Below are 16,340 nucleotides of genomic sequence, written 5' to 3'. Positions count from 1 at the left end.
TCACTTCAAGTTTACAAACATTCTATACCAGCAACTTTCATGTGTTTTTGCTATCTAACAAATGGCAGGTCATAAAGTTTGTGTTTATCATCCCCTCATTGCCAAGAATACCACCATTGCTACCAGACCATAAAAAACGAACAAAAGTTGACAATTGTTTAATGAAAATTATTCATTTGGTTTGAAAAAGGTTGTTCAAACTAAGGCCCATGGGCTAAGTCTGCTTGCAGCAAATGATAAAAATACCATTAGCCAATGAGTTAATACTTTATTATTATAATTTCACAACTGTGTTTTGTCAAAGCCATTTCAGTCTGAATGCAGGTTAAAGTTGTGCAATGGGAATGTTTTTGACAGACGGGAAGGAAGAAATAGTGGGGGAAACAAAAGGAAATAATTTATACTCCTTGCAATGCTCTGAACAGTTTCCAGCGTTGGGGCTATATATATTCAACATCTTTGTTAGTGACTTTATTTAAATATAGCACATAATTACATACCTGAACTGAAGAACACAAAGCACCTGACAACAGAACAAAGATTGCACACTTATGGCCTAAGCCCAGACACAAGTATACAAGTGTTATAATTAATATCTTCATCAATTAATTCATGGTTAAAAATCATTCACAATGCAAGTATAACTGTTCGTCTAGCCCCTATTGGCTAAAATACTGTGGATGAAAAGGACATAGTTCTTATTATTATTACTTATTAAAAGCTATTGAAGGTCCAACAAAGAAGAACATATTTCATACATTTTCACATCCCGTGGAGTTGACGCGAGGAAATTGTGGTTTGTTTTTTTTGTCCACAAAGCATTCTCTTTAATTATTTAAGGACAGTCATTACAAGGACAGTCTAACCACCAAGACAGTCATTTTGGCCAAAATATGACATTTTACTCTGCCTCGGAACATGAACAGAAATTCCCCCAATTAAGTCATTTTTCTCGGTCCGAGGATGTTGCCACACTCTCTTTGTGGCTTGTGTTCCCAATATTTCATTAAATGTTGTCATATATATATATCTAGTTGTCAACATTAACCCACTGGCCAGTGACACAATACAACGTGTGCTATGTATGTTAGTTTTAGTGTCTTTAAATCACAATGACACTATATATTGTAACTCTAGAGTTTTGTTATTTAGCGCGAACATGGGATATAAAATTGAAGAATTATGGCAATGGCCTACACACTGCATAATCATTTATCCACTGGGATTTTATTTATATGTCCTGGGTCTTAATTATCCTGATGTACTGGAGCGATGGATTAGCCTCATGGAATTGTTGATGACCATCTGCCTGTCTGTCCATCTTTTGTCAACCTTTCCTAATCTCTTACACATGGAATTAAAGTTGAACTAAAATGTCAACTCTCATTATAACATCTGTTGACAGTTCATCATAACAGGGTAGACCTCCAGTTTATTTCTTTTTAATGCCTTTTTTTAAAACATGCTGTATTAGTTAGAAGGACAAACACCTAATAAATCTCAGTGTTGAAAACTAATAAGATACAATTTCCCTTCTGTGGATGGTAAACACCACAGTAAGACCAAGGGTGAGTAAAAAAGTAACATGATGTGAAGTGCAGTTATTTTCATTTCTGGCATTATGTGTGTAGTCTCTTGTATCGCAGTTTTTGCCACCGGCTCACACTCTGCTGACAGCAGTTTTCCATCTAAGCAGGTGTGAGGTCCACCCAATACAAATGCGTAGGTCAACGAAGCCTGCATTGTTTAAAAAATGGCAAATATATCATTGTGTTTTGATGCAAAACAAAAAACGTAGATCTACCTGAACCTTCTGTACTTGACAAAACGTAAGAAAGATTAATATTTGCAGAATAGGATGGAAATCCTGGTAAATGCTGAATCCGATCACAAATGTAGGCAATGATATTTGTTACCTGAATGCTTTCCTGAGGTTAAAAAATAACTATATATTACTATTGCGGGATTAGTTTCAGACTGGACTCGATCTGCACTAATTCATCGGGCTCCGACGTCCACCCACAAGTCTCCATCCACACGTTTCATTTCGAGATTGCTGTGTATAATGCTGCGAGTGCAATTTAGCGTCGCTGCTAAATGACAGATTAATCACACTGGCGTGAGCCCATGTAATCCGATTCCTTTCAAATTCATTCTGCATGTGCAAAGCGTGTGTAGGCTTTGGTTTTAGGCACACATGAACGAACACATAGCATCATCCGACTGAAATGCACAGAAAGCAAAATAGTATGCACAATTGAAATTGACGCATTTGTGAAATGATTAAACTAATGGTCTTATCTTTTGAGAACCTGCTCATCAAATTACAATGAGTACAATTTAGTTATGCCTAAAGGATAACATTACGGGAAGTAGGTTGTGATTTTCTTGCTGATTGCTTTTCAGAGTTACAAGTAGGTAAGAGGTTTTTTGTCATTATTATTGTGGTTATTTACTGCAGTCCAAAAAACACACTACCTTCAATTTGTAGCATCTTTGCTTTTAAAAAAAGGTCAACAGGATGAGTCAATATGATACAACCCCACTACTACAATAATAAATTATTTATTTATTTTCTGGCATGTCCGCCTCGCATTTCTGAGATTAAGGTTCAAGTTGCGCTGGATTCTGAGCTTTGTGTGTGGAGTTTCTATGTTCTCCCTGTGTCTGTGTGGGTTTTCTCTGGGTACTCCGGTTTCCTCCCCCATCTCCAAAACATGCACCATAGGACAATTAAACCAAATCTGGATTTACCTTGCCTGTTGCCCTTAGTTATAAGCTCCAGCAACCCCAAAACTCTTGTGCGGATAAGCGGCTTGGAAATGAATGATTTTTTAAAATACCCATTTCTGCCCATCAAATTTAACTCGAGTAATATTTTTAGTGATTATTTTCCATGGATTATGTTTGAATATCAGTAGAGAAAACAACAAATCATGAAGCCATTCTTGCCTTTGTGATATGTACTGTACAGCTCTTTTCAATATCAGTCAATATTAGACTTTTTTTTTCAAATAATTAAACATGGCAGCTTTTTCTGCCCTGCGATTGGCTGGCCACCAATTCAGGTTGTTCCCTGCCTGGTGCCCATATAGTTAGCTGGGATATGCTCCAGCAACCCCCGCGGCCCTTGTCAGGATAAGCAGTATGGAAAATTAATGGAAAAAAAAATAAAGATGGTAAGCTGGTTGAACACTCTAAATTGCCCCTAGGTGCTATTGTGAGCCTGAATGGTTGCCCGTCCCCTTGTGCCCTGTGATTGGCTGGCCACCAATTCAGAGTGCTGGTGCCTGTACTTAGCTGGGCTAGGCTCCAGCACCCCCTGCGACCCTTGTAAGTGATTCAGAAAATGAATAAATGTGGATAATTAATGACTTCCAGAACAGGAATATTATCATGTTCACGTATCATATTCATCATTCTGGGACTACAATCATGTTTTCCAGACGATTGTTTTCCCCTGGCTTCTCTCCTCTGCCCATCGACCTGCTCGACAATCGACTCAATTCCTCCTTCCCTGGCTCTCTCGCTCTCTCTCTCACTCACTCACTCACTCACTCGCTCTCTCACTCGCTCTCTCGCCCAGCAAAACTCGCTTCGCTCAGTCAGTCCTCTGCAACTTTTGCCGACTCCCCACTTCCACAGATATGTCGCACAATAGCTGAAAGTCAGCCTTCGGTCGCGGCACGCTCCGGGAGCCCTCCCCCCCAAAAAAAGCTGCAAGCGGGCGCAGGTGTGCTCGCTGGGACTGCTCATCGGAACCACCGCTTGAAAGACGCCCCGGTCCGGATGGGAATTAGGAGTCTTTTCCCTCACTCATGAAGCGGGCCAGTAATGCAGGAGACCGACGCGGTGCTCTCGTCCCTCGTTCAAGATGGCAGATTTTGATTGAGTTTTAAGCGGACATCTCCATTCCTCGTTTGCCATGAATGACGCGAAGCCTTGCACCGATGGCCCCTGTATACGAAGGTAAGCGCACGAAAAAAGGGAGATCCAGGGGGGGTCACGTCTGCCTTGTCTTTCTGTCAAATCATTTAAACACGCCTCAACTCAACACACGCTCACATTTGGAGGACGACCTGAATCTTTTGAAATAGAAGTCCGACGATGCTGTCAGGCGATTCTACACGCTTTTTCCCTCTTCCCCAGAGGAGTCATTATGTGTGCAAACACCTGCTTAAGAGCCAACCTGTGCCCTTCGAATGAATGGAAAAAGGCACACGTAACGATTGCTTTCACCCTAATCCTAATTTCTTTGTTTTGTAACACATCCATGTGCCGTAGAATCTAGAGAACCGTGGGCATATGGTCACGCTGGTTGGTACCTTCCCGTATCGATTCCACTATAAAAAAAAGAAGAATAATTTCATATTTGCTATGGCTGCGGCGACATGTCCGTGACTAATCCCGTTGGATGCCGCCCCCTTGATGCTCATCCATTTGCTGTCACTTAAAGGGCTTTAAAACAAAAACAAAAACAAACAAACAAAAATAAAACACTGATTGTAATTGGCATCAAGTGTTCAGCTTCGACGTACGATCGATCTCGATCTCAAATGTGTCGTAAATAAATGCAAATCAACGCAATTGGTTCACTCTAATTGCGCGTAGAAACAGCAGTTGTGGAAAATGAGTCGCTTTATAATTTGAAATCGTCATATTGCTACTACTAGCCTGAATGCTGTAAAAGAAAGATGGGAAAAAGAAACTATTTGGAATATTCTTTGATGAAGTGGTGCACACCTGCATTCTTATCGGAGCCTCATGCAAACCAATGCGTCACCAAGCAAATAATGAGTCCAGATGTCTCTAATATTTGTTTAGCGTCATGTGCAATATTTTCACAGTTACTCTGTAGTCCCTCTGCTGGCATCAAATGGAAACTCTTTTTTGTAATTTTTATATTATTTATATTAATCCCATTCACAAGGTGTGCAAATGGTAAAGAGATATTCCTGAACCAGAATTGTGAAGGCTACACATTGTTTAGTGTCAAATATATGCCCCTTATTAACTTATATCTTGCCACTGATATATTAAGTACAACCCGTTTAAGTTGGGAGGCATGAATTCTTATGAATTCTTAAGTTACAATGCCCTTGATCATTGGCTGCCAGTCAATCCCAGTCAAAATGGGTAAATGTCTTATGTCGTCAGTGGTATTCAATGTCTTAAAATTGCAACTGTACTTAATAGGTTTTTTTCCCATTTGGGGCGACGACGACCCTTTGAGGCACAGGTTTTCTCACATGAAGAGGAAAGTTGAATTTGAGACGCCCGTGGAAAAGGTAATTAGTGCAAATTACATTGCCGGCTTTCCTCTTCGCCTCCGAGAGGGAAGAAAAGGAGACACCAGGGGGAATTGATTACCTTTCCTGTTCCCCTCAAAGTTGGAGAGGGCTGTTATGTGCAGTCGCCGTGGAAATGACCAGAGTCTCTTTTGGAAACAACATTTTGGAGGGCCTTATAATGGTGATTACCCCCCAGCCCACCCCCTTGGCAAGAGGACAACTATTAACCTAAACATGTAGGATCCGTTTCCTCTAAATGTGTCAGTGGACTACAGACATTTTGTGTCAAGACTTAAAACTAGAGACAGAGTGGGGTGTATTTTAAATTGAATAGATTACGCAAAAACTATATCATGTCAGATACATTACATAAACAGTTCTAAAACTTTGAAACCATTTTTCGGGTAGTGTAAGTGCAGTTCAAAATGTATTGAAAGCTTTATTATTATTGCTATTGACAAAACATTTTGCGATAATTATCGTCCAAGTCCACCTCCAAAGCTGCAAAGATATGTAAAATTGAATTAGAATGAATCTTTGCAGTTTTTTACCTTCAAATTTTCATCATCCTTTTGATTCAGGATGTTGCCTGCTAAGATACAAAAGAATACATGGAATAAAATGGTTTGTTTCTCACTTATTAACCATTCTACTTGAGCATTCCAGTTTTTTGCTTTTGTCTCTGTTTCCCTTACCTTCCCATTGGTTCCATTGTGTTTGCCTTCAAGATTATGTAGATTGCGAGTCATTATGTGTTGACAAAGTTAAAATAGGGTCGTTGGCGTGACAGTTTTCCTCTGTGAAGATCATTAGTTCATGACCAAACGGGTGGGTAAAGTGTGACTCAGATCCTGCTAAGAAAGAAGGCAGTGACTGGCAATGCAGTGTCAGAGGCAGATTGATGTTTGGTTAGTCCAGCCACAGTAACCGATGAGGCTTTTTACCTTATGTGAGCAAATACAGTACAAAGGGGAACATTGCTAGAGGGAATTTACCCTGCTGTGACTTGGAAGGAAGTTTCTCCTCATAGGACAGGGTGACTTTCCCAGAAATGACTCTAAGCTCCATCTCCCTCCTTCCTCTGCTCACCCTGGTTGGGAGTCATTTGATTGATTTCTTCCTTATAGGGCGTGACCCAGACTCTCGGTCCAAGGTCAGGCCTTTTTAAATGTTGATTAGAAATGCAGGAAAAGCTCTCTGGGTGTTCAGAATCTGTGGTTGGGTTACGTCTTTTTTGGATGACTCCCAGTCGTTCAGGCTGGTATGTTCAGTCCCTAGGGACGTAATACAACAAAATAGCTTGCCCGGAACAGAAGTCACCTGGTCGTTACGGGAACAGAGAGTCAAAGTGGCAGAAAAAAATATTGCTGTACTTTGTAGTAAGTAATATGCTTTGAAGTTGTGTTTACACTCTTCCGGAAAAGACTTTGTGCTTGTTTTCGTGTGTTCAACCATTATTTTGATGTTTTTACAAGTTTATCCCCAAGGTGCTTAATCAGATTCCTTATTCTTCCTCACCAGATAGATCAACGCAGAATAGAAAAGGGTCCTTTGTGTTTTTACAATTTTGTTCACTTAATCTCTTTTTGTTTTCTTGTGCTGTTTTGGTCTGGTTGGCGACCTGTTGGCTTTTCAGTAGAGAGCCATGTCGGAAATAGTGAAATTGTACAGTATAGTAGTTGATAAGGTATAAATCATTATTAGTGCTACTACTGATTTGTTCTAAACAGTCAATAGAAGAAGGGGTGTCGTGGTTCTGATGGTGTGTCATCAGTAGATGAATAATTATATCGTGTCAACGCACTTTGAGTGCCGTGACAGTAGAAAGGTTATAAAAGTAATTAAGTCCATTTACCAGATTTGCACATTTCTTTGCAATTCTAATGTATTCTAATGGTTGAGCACTCTCAAAATAGTTTTCAGGAAGTTTCGGGAAACAGACGAGGTCAGACTGCAGAAAAGACACCAGGAAGTCCAATCTTAAATATGAGCAGTGATGATTTCAAAAGTTTCAACTTATCGTTTTTTTTTACCTGTAGTACTTAAACAGAAACTTTATTCAGATTATTTCTGTGACTTTTCACATCGGCTTGAAATACTTTAGGTTTTTTATGATCCCCATGCTCTCTGTAGTCACTTCAGTCTACATTTTAGTGCTCCTGAAACATTTTGCAGACCTCTGAAAGCGTGGCTGTCTCGACCACATCAGTTGCTGACACTTCATTTAGATCAAAGTAGAAGAGTGAGTGTTTTGAAGGCCCCATTTTCTCCTTTTGTGCTGTTGTTGATGCGTGGTGTCACTCTGGAACAGCTGCTTCTGGCACAGAGTAAAAGTAATAGAACCCAGTAAAGAGAGGCAGGTTGGACATCATACCAGATGCTAGTATAAATGAACAAAAAGTATATATTTTAATAAGAAAAGGAGGGTTTGCGAGATCAATGAAATATTTTCTCACACTTCAGTGATCAAGAAAAACATAGGATTATGACAGCTTCTAATTTAAACTTTGCATATGCACCTAATTATGTGACCATGGACACAGTTTTTGAAAAGTAGAAATTTGCTTAGCAATGCATGATAGTAAGTTACAACACATTTCTTAGTTTATTTATTTTGTGTCCACTGGGAAAATGATGTTTACATATGGATTGCTTACATTTATCTGTGTGTACTTTGTTTTCGGATGGACTTGTACCATTTAGGAACTATTTTCTGTTTACCAGGCAACCTCCTTCCCCTTAGAAATGTATGCCTTTGTAGTTCAGGCACCAGGACAGTTAAGAGAGGATATATCTGATGAATGTTGTTCTTTGACTCTGAATGTGATACCGTCAGTAACGGCTCAATGGTATAATTAGCTATGGCCTGACTTATCCTGTGCTTTGATATGAGCCACAGTTCAAACAAAGAGTTACATGCTACCTCATGAAAGTGAGTGAATACAACCTTTTGTTGGGCCCATTAGGTAACAATTACACAGTGGTTCTCAAACTCAGTCGTACAGAAGATTGAAACTCAAACCCCACTTTAGGACTTGTTGGGATAAATCCATATTTAGTTGAGTGAAACAAAAAGTTCTTAAACCTGAAACGAACATGATCAAATATTAGGGTATCAAATTTATTTCCCATTGGGGTACATTCTGTACCGTTCTCAGATTGGACTGTAAGTGTTCCTCATAAAGTCTTTTCTTCATTTTCATGTGCTTTCAAACATCCACAGCAGTGGAGCTGCTTGTACGTTGAGCTGTGGCATAATTGGATAACGTCTCGCTACGGCAGCTGTTGGGCTGCATTATCGGATTTGTCGCTTGTATGTCTTCAGTGCTACACATTACACCATTAAAAATGATATTGTTGTGTGTTGGGAAATAGAAAGATCCATTCTTTGCTGTCGCCATAATTTTCGGCTTTGACAATTGTTTTTCATTCACTCATTGATTGCCATTGAGGGTCAGTGGATGTCCAATGTATTTTTACTGTATAGTCAGGCCTCTCAGATCAAATGGGTTTGACATCTTTTACCCTCTCATAATGGTGACATTTTCAGGGTTTCAATAACACATTGCAGACCTCTAAATAGTACTTGTTTATGATGAGTTTGCTAGTGAGCCTCTCGATTCTCACATATAGGCGATGTTATGCTACCCCACCCCCTACACTTATCTATTATCGGTCCCTCCATCCAGCTCTGTTTGTTGATAAACTAAGAAGCCACTGGCCAGCATGCATGGTGCCTGTGTGATTTTAGCAGCTGCCCGATTGCCACATTGTACGGCACAAGTAGTTTGTGTGCACGTGTGTCAGTTTGATAAGCTTCTCTGTTAATCGTGCCCATCCCACCCATTAACTTTCGTTCATCGTCAAACATCGGGTTGTCCGCATTGCTTTGTTCCATCACTAATCCCCCAGACGTCAACTTGAATTTTGGTATGCATTGTGCCAATTCATAATCCCATTGTTTTTCTTGGCTACCCATTTTTCATGCCCTTCTCTGAAAGGAGCTGGAGCCTATCCCAACTGACTTGGCCAGACGATCGCAGGGCACAAGGAAATGGACTACCATTCACACTCAGACACTCCATACTAGGGGCAATTTAGAGTTTCCAACCAGCCTTGCAGGTTATTGAAGTGTGGGAAGAAACCACAGTACCTGGAGAAAACCCACACATGCCCAGGGAGAACATGCAAGCTCCACGCAGTGAGGGCCAACCTAGGAACAAACCCTCGATCCAGAACTGTGAGGCCGGCACACTAATCACCAGGTATTGACTAATTTGCAACAAAGAGAAAAGCCGATGCAGGTTCAGGTAAAAATTATTCAGTGCAATACAAGTTTCACATAGAAACAAACCAGATTTGAGAGAATTCATTGGAAAAAATTGCCACACCCCTTAGAAGGATATGGAATGTTGTAAAAAGATGGAAAAACCCACAGTGACAATTGCTTCAATCTTGCTTTGTTTAGTTGTGTTGCATTTTCATTAATTGGGGGCACAATGTGAGCGTGAATGTGTTGCAGCAGTAAAACACATTCAAAAACAGCCGTTAAGTGTGGTGTTAGTTAAGTGTGGCGCTTCTTGTTTAACAAACATCATTTGTTTCTTTGGTATACAGTTGTATTTGAATTTTGCCCTGGTCTTGTGCATTAAATCCCTTCTAATCAAAAAGATCTAAAAGACGAAATTGTTTGCATGTTATCCCTGACAGAAAGCCATATATACATTCATCCTGTGTGGGCTGTAGTTAATTTACTCTTTAGTTTTACTTTTCTTAACGCGGTGAGACACTACTGAAAAAGGTCAAATTGTCTCCTTCCAACGTGTTGCCCAGGTTCCTTTTGCCATGAACTCTTCTCCATATCAGCACTCCATTACTGGATTTCATCTCTTGTTGCACAAATTCACTCAGGTGGGTTTGTATTATTATCATGTATTATTATCCTTATGCCATCGGATCACCCAAGATGCATGTTAGTGGCAGCTCTAAACTGTGCTGTCAAGCCAGTTCTTACTTCAAAGTCGGAGGATTGTTGAGGCGAGCCGACCACATGGCTCTGCAAACCGTTCAACCCAATACCCCCGCTCCCCTCTTTGCGTTTGACCCGAGACACAATGACACAATGAGGCGCTGAGATGGGGAATGACATAGGCTGAAAAGTCTGCAGGAATAAAAAGAGGTCAGTAATGGAGTGGGATTGCGAGATGAAGCCCCTCTCTCCTGCCTCTGGAGCACTGGTAGAGGTCAGAGGTGGAGGGTTTTAAGGCGGGGGACTGTCACCAGATTCGTTGACCCTTTCCTCAGTTTGGCTGTCTTTTTCCTACATCTGGAATCTCCTATGCTTTGTGATGGAACAAAGCAATGGCTTGCTCCCACATGCACAGCAACATTTCACTGTGCAAGAAGTATATTCACAAAAAAGGTCTAAAGTTAAACTGCAATGAATCTAGCAGGCCTGTGCATATCATGATCACCACGAATATATATCAGAATGTTCGTGATGACAGCAACTGGCAACTTGTGTCCCTTAAAGCGCTGTTCTATCCTGCTAACAATCTTTGGAAACGGCGTCGTTTACCAAGGGCTGAACTAAAAGTGACCACATGAGGTCCAAAGTTGCACATATGAACCTATATCATATGTATGGATTTGTTATTTTTCTGTAAATGATGCAGTTTAAGCTATTTAGACAAGCAATTTCCACCCACGAGGCTGACTTTGGCTGCTATTTTTTCCTATAAGGACGCAAGAAGTATGTTTTTGCAGGCTGAATCATTGTACTGAGTCTGCAAACTTTATTGCCTATGCTTTGTTCTACGAGACACGGTCATGTGGATTAAGGACACGTGCCTGGCTAAGTTAATTGGCGAACGTGTCTGTCGAAATGATATGGTACGGAAACATGGACAGCATGGAAGAATGGGGAGTTTATAAAAGAGGACGTTTAGGCAAGGCGGTGGTCATTTTAACTCGTTCACTTGACGGCGATAGATGTCTAATCCATTTGAACTAGATGCCCATCCTGCCAAATGAAAATGTGTTCTCCACTTATTGATATCAATGTCAGTGAATGAGGTAATTTACACGCATATGGAGGGGTACTTGCACTAAAGAGGGAGAAAAATACAAGGGCCACCCAATCATGTATGTAACCACAAATATCTTGTTTTGTAATCTTGGTGGAGCTCAAAGAAACACTTGACGCCCTTTGCTGAAATATCACATACTCTTGTCACTTGGGAAGGCATGTGTAGCATCCACACTCCGTATTTGATTCGGTGGGGAGGTGGAGGGCTGGGGGCCCGGAAGACCACATCAGGGACATATAAAGCGTATCAGCTCAAATGTGAGACACAGGGTGGTTGTGTAGCTCTTTAAATGGTAAATTCAGTTTCCTAATATCAACATTTCTTATAATCCAACATGTGGTAGCTTTTCTGGAAGATATCCCACTTTTAAGCATGAGAGAACCTGAGCGACAGATCCAATAATTCGCTGTGAATTAAACCTTGCCACTTCTACGACATGGTTCTTTGTCAGTTTTCTGTTTTGGAAATACAGGAAGCCAAGGTGCTGTCTCGTGTGGTTTCTATTCAGGTTGGACCGGTTCCTTACTTGTCAAGGATCACCATGAGGTTTCAAAGGGGTGGAGCTTTCCATTTATTCCTTTGGGTGTTTTTTAGGATGGTGATTTAATGCGGATCCGACATACAGTTGAGGAGCGCTTGAAAAACCTTATGGCTTGTGATGCATTTGAGGAGTGTCAGGAAACCCAAGTGTGTAGGTTGTAGGAATTTTCTCTGACCTACTGATAAGTCCTTCAGAATGATATTTCAGACCTGAAAAATATGCAAACACTATCTTTATTAACTGAGCATGTCTAAACGATGACGAAGTTGATTCGTGTTATGTGTTTTGATTGATTTCAATTTCATCTTGCTAAACCAATCAATATATCAATACAGAAAAAAATAACTACAATAGACCATGTAATATTGGTCAGCAGTTCTTCCTCCCATTTGAGGTTCTGGCTCAGACTTCTCGCTTTGTTTGGATGGACTTTTCCAAAGCTCCGTAAATGAAAAACAACATAAAAAGCCAACATAGAGTAAAATATAAATCTTCCATATGTTCTTGCTTCACTGTTATTTTTTTTGTTCCCAATTCAGGCTACGAGGGGCCATTTCTTCTTTTTTCAATGTACCATTTTTGTCCCCAATTCAACCTACGATAGGCCACTCATCCTGTAAACATAAGGAATAGAGGGAAACGTGGCTCCCATTGATTGTATATGCAGGCAAGAGTGTCCTTGTGAAGCTGTCAGCATCATTGTATGCGACGTTGCTTGCATGTCATTGCCTTTGAAATGCTGTCCTATTAAAACTTCACGTTGCAGGAACCAACACGCGGTCTTTGTTCACTTTCACAGTGTAACCTCTTATGTCTTTCAGCAGCTCATATTGCACAAAATGATGTGCCATACCGCTTTTCAATGCCTTTTCTTTTTCTGTTATATGCTTCCGCCCATGATGTCCACCACTCATGCCTTTCCATGTGTTGAAGTGCAGCTGTTAATGTTGATCCTGAGCGGAAGTGTGATAGAGAGACTCGGTTCTCATGTTTTGTAAATGATAAGTGTTATGTGTTATCAGAGACCTTGCCCAAAGTGCTAGTGTAATTAAGACAGCACACAATTTAATGTTTGCAGAAATATTTGCTTGGTCTAAGTGTTGGTAAATCTTAAGCAGGGAAGGTGCATGGTATGTTTAACTAAGTTTATTGCTTCCTGCTTACCACTTTGGGCTGATATTTTTGTTTCTGGTCCTCCACCAGCAGAAGTTTCATCGTAGATACAATCCTCAAAGCAAAAGCTATTTTGATTCACCTAAAATTCCATGAAATTTGTGGAATTGATATCTGTGACTTGACTTTATCTTATTCTCCAGGAGTCACAAAGTTGTAAACGAATAGACAGAAGCTGTTCCCTGCCACCTCAGGACCAAAAATAGTGTAATCCCTTTCGCCGGTCGTAACTTTTTATGTCATTCACCACCAACCAGGAAATGGTCCGCTGAGATCCGGATGGACAAACGAACAAAGATGAACCTCCCAATTAAAAGCAAGAGTGTTCAAGTGACACATTTCTTGAATTCTCCTTGGTTCTGTTTTTATGGCCCTTTGATGGGATAGAAGTCACATGTTGTTCTTTGTACATTTGCAACACGTGTGATCTGACTAATAAAAAAATCCAGCCTCAGCAGCTCAACGACCATCAGTTAAGTTTCTGACCTCCTAGTATAAACAAATCAAATGTTTTCTCTTACGATAGGCGTTTTATGGGTACACTAAAAAGAATTGCAGTAGCCTTATCTTTCCACATTTCCTGTGTAGGTGGACTTCAAATTATATCCAAAAACTCTATACCAAAGGTGTGTGTGTGTGTGTGTGTTTGGACTTATTCTCTCTATGCGTGAGAAAACACCACAATGATTTGTAATGGTTTACACATTAATGCATTTTCTCTTTTTTGGGAAGTGCACACAGGGCAGGACAGAGTTGACAAGTGTCAAGTTTATTGCAAGAATAATTACAACATTGTATAATTGCTTTGCTGGGTGTCCTTTTGCAAGATGAATCTGCTCTCCTTTCTGTGGCTTTTAAGAGATTTGAGGGAACTCGCACGGCCTGATGGAGCAGCAGTCAGCATGTCAGAACCTTGCTGGAAGCTTGTATGATGCATTGCACTATAAATAAGCAAGACATGAGAGGGCTAAAAAAGTAAACAGGATGTTCAATAATATCCACAGGCAAGTGAGGGCGCTTGTGCAGAGTCAGAATTTGGCACTTGTTTCCTTTATATGGACAATATGATGCTCAACAGTTGACATCAGTTTATTTTTTTTATTTACTGATTAAATGCTGCAAAAGCGCCAACTTCAACCTAGAATATTGAAATGATTGAAAGGAAAGCAGTCTAAAAAGCCCGCCAGCTATACTTTACAGAAAAGCATACCTTACGATGAGCGGTGAAGATGAGAGATGTTTCACAGAAACATTCTTTACAAATCCTTCTTTTCTACTGGTATTTAGCGGAGGATTGAGCCTGTTTCATCTATAAAATCCTGTTTTTAATGAAGTCTCAGGCAGCTTGGAAGTTTAGTCGGCATTAATATCAGCTGAAATGTCTATGGCCATGTTTCAACTTAAATGGTGCTGCTGTATTGGCACCGAAACCTTCTCTTGATAACGATTTGGTATTTATTGGTAATATAGGCAGCATGGTGATAATTGTATCATCTACTTAAATTATATGGCATCATACCAGCCCAGCACTTTATAAAAAGCCATGTTTGATACCACTTTAAAAGATAAAAAGATATTTAAAAATCATACAAGTAAGAATCCCTGCCTCTTTACCCGAGAGTACTCACCGATCGTGCCAATATATTAGTATGAATTTATTACATGTCAAATCATTTTACTTTACCTCACAGTGGATGATGGTCTCCAAATCCAATATTAATTAGAAAATTCTTTGTAGATGAAAATAAGTCAAATCAATGACTACTAAAATCTGGATGCCCCACATCTCTGGCCTTTGCAAGTTGTCCAAATATATGCAGTCAAAATCTCGACACGACTGTTGTTTTTGGCTTATCTCCTAGGTGATGAATGTTGTCTCATTTTGCACCTTTTCAATATGGTGCAAGCAGAGCCTGGACCACTTGCTGCATTAGTCATATTTACAGGGAATACAGGGAATAATATTTTGTGTTATGGATTTGAACTATACACCAATTTTACAAAAACAGCTTTGCACGGTAAAATAAAACCTGAAGTTGGGAAGCATAGTGTCTGTTTCTTTAGTTAAAATTGAGTATTTACATGATTCTTCATCGTTTAGTGTTTAGTTGATACAATGAATTAAACTATGCTAACAGAAGCAGGTCATAGCATAGTTATTATTCTGATCATCATTTCCCAAATTCAGGTTTTCCCTCGCATGGTATGTTGCCCTGATCCTCCCAAAAGAAGATTAACAGCCCCTGTCAGAGAAGTAATCTTTCTGAAAACATCAACTATTACCATTTCAACATGTTGCCGGAGAATCAGTGGAAAATGAGTCTCGAGAATCCTTAATTGCAATCTGTTTGTTTAGGTATAGTTCATGCCTCATCTTTGTCAATGTGTAGCAACTTAGTCTTAACTTCAGTTAAAACTCAATACACTGCAAAAAGCCGTTTTAAGCAAAGGTTACTTCTAACAGCACTGTGGGTCAAATTCCAAAATAATCAACAGATCTGAACTTTTCATGAGGTTCGGGTGCTGTGCTTACCCAAACAAGTATAATTAGTCACTTTGTTGCTTCTGTGTGTGTTGTCATGAGATAACATTCCAGCCATTAGACCTCTTACTGTTGGTTCATGCAATCACTTATTTGTGCTTCATAGGTTTTAACACTGCACTTTGTTTGTACTTTTACGTACACAGCCGAATGAGGGGAAAAAACACTTCTGGACACATGCGTAAAACACGTCTGTTTTTGTCTGTATTTGTAAGCATCCACTTCTAATTCCTGTTCTTAACCAGTTTAAAGGAACTTGTGTGGCCTTCAGTTCTTTGCACCATGCAGCCAATATCACGTGAACTCTTTGACCACAGTGTTACATCTAAATAAAGTCAAACATTTCCGCCTTGATGCTGGTTAACATTTTCAAGAATGAGAACTGGCAATCTCAGTGTCCGCCGCCCACCCCCTTAGTGTCCGCGCTTGTGATTATCCGGTTTGGCTTTCAGTCACATTCAGTTGACGCCACTGAATGACGCAGCCCATCATTCAAATTATATTTAGAGAAAAGTACAGGCACAGGAATTAGTAATCCAAGAAGTGACATCTGGCCTTCCGAGCTTATGTGATTAGCAGTCAGCCTTGCCCCTAATAGCCTCACGGACGTTCTTCATTACCATGCTAGACAATCCATACCTGCATAACATACTCTGGTAGGTGGACCAAAAATACACCGTGATGATCATGCAGCAACAGGAATA

At 40.1% G+C, this 16,340-nt stretch overlaps 1 protein-coding gene across 1 annotated transcript in view; it reads left to right on the top strand.

The window, feature by feature from the left end:
• Positions 1-3,565: 3,565 nt before the first annotated feature.
• LOC144215238 (homeodomain-interacting protein kinase 2-like) overlaps positions 3,566-16,340 on the top strand; it is a 53,646-nt gene continuing 40,871 nt past the window's right edge. Inside the window, exon 1 of the mRNA XM_077744083.1 lies at positions 3,566-3,969. Within this exon, the coding sequence (XP_077600209.1) occupies positions 3,930-3,969 (40 nt within the window). The 5' untranslated portion in view covers positions 3,566-3,929. The remainder of the gene's footprint in view (positions 3,970-16,340) is intronic.

The sequence above is a fragment of the Stigmatopora nigra genome, chromosome 2 (assembly GCF_051989575.1).
Source record: "Stigmatopora nigra isolate UIUO_SnigA chromosome 2, RoL_Snig_1.1, whole genome shotgun sequence".
NCBI lineage: Eukaryota > Metazoa > Chordata > Actinopteri > Syngnathiformes > Syngnathidae > Stigmatopora > Stigmatopora nigra.
Note: the sequence above shows the minus strand (reverse complement) of the source record. Positions and strands in the feature narration are given on the sequence as shown.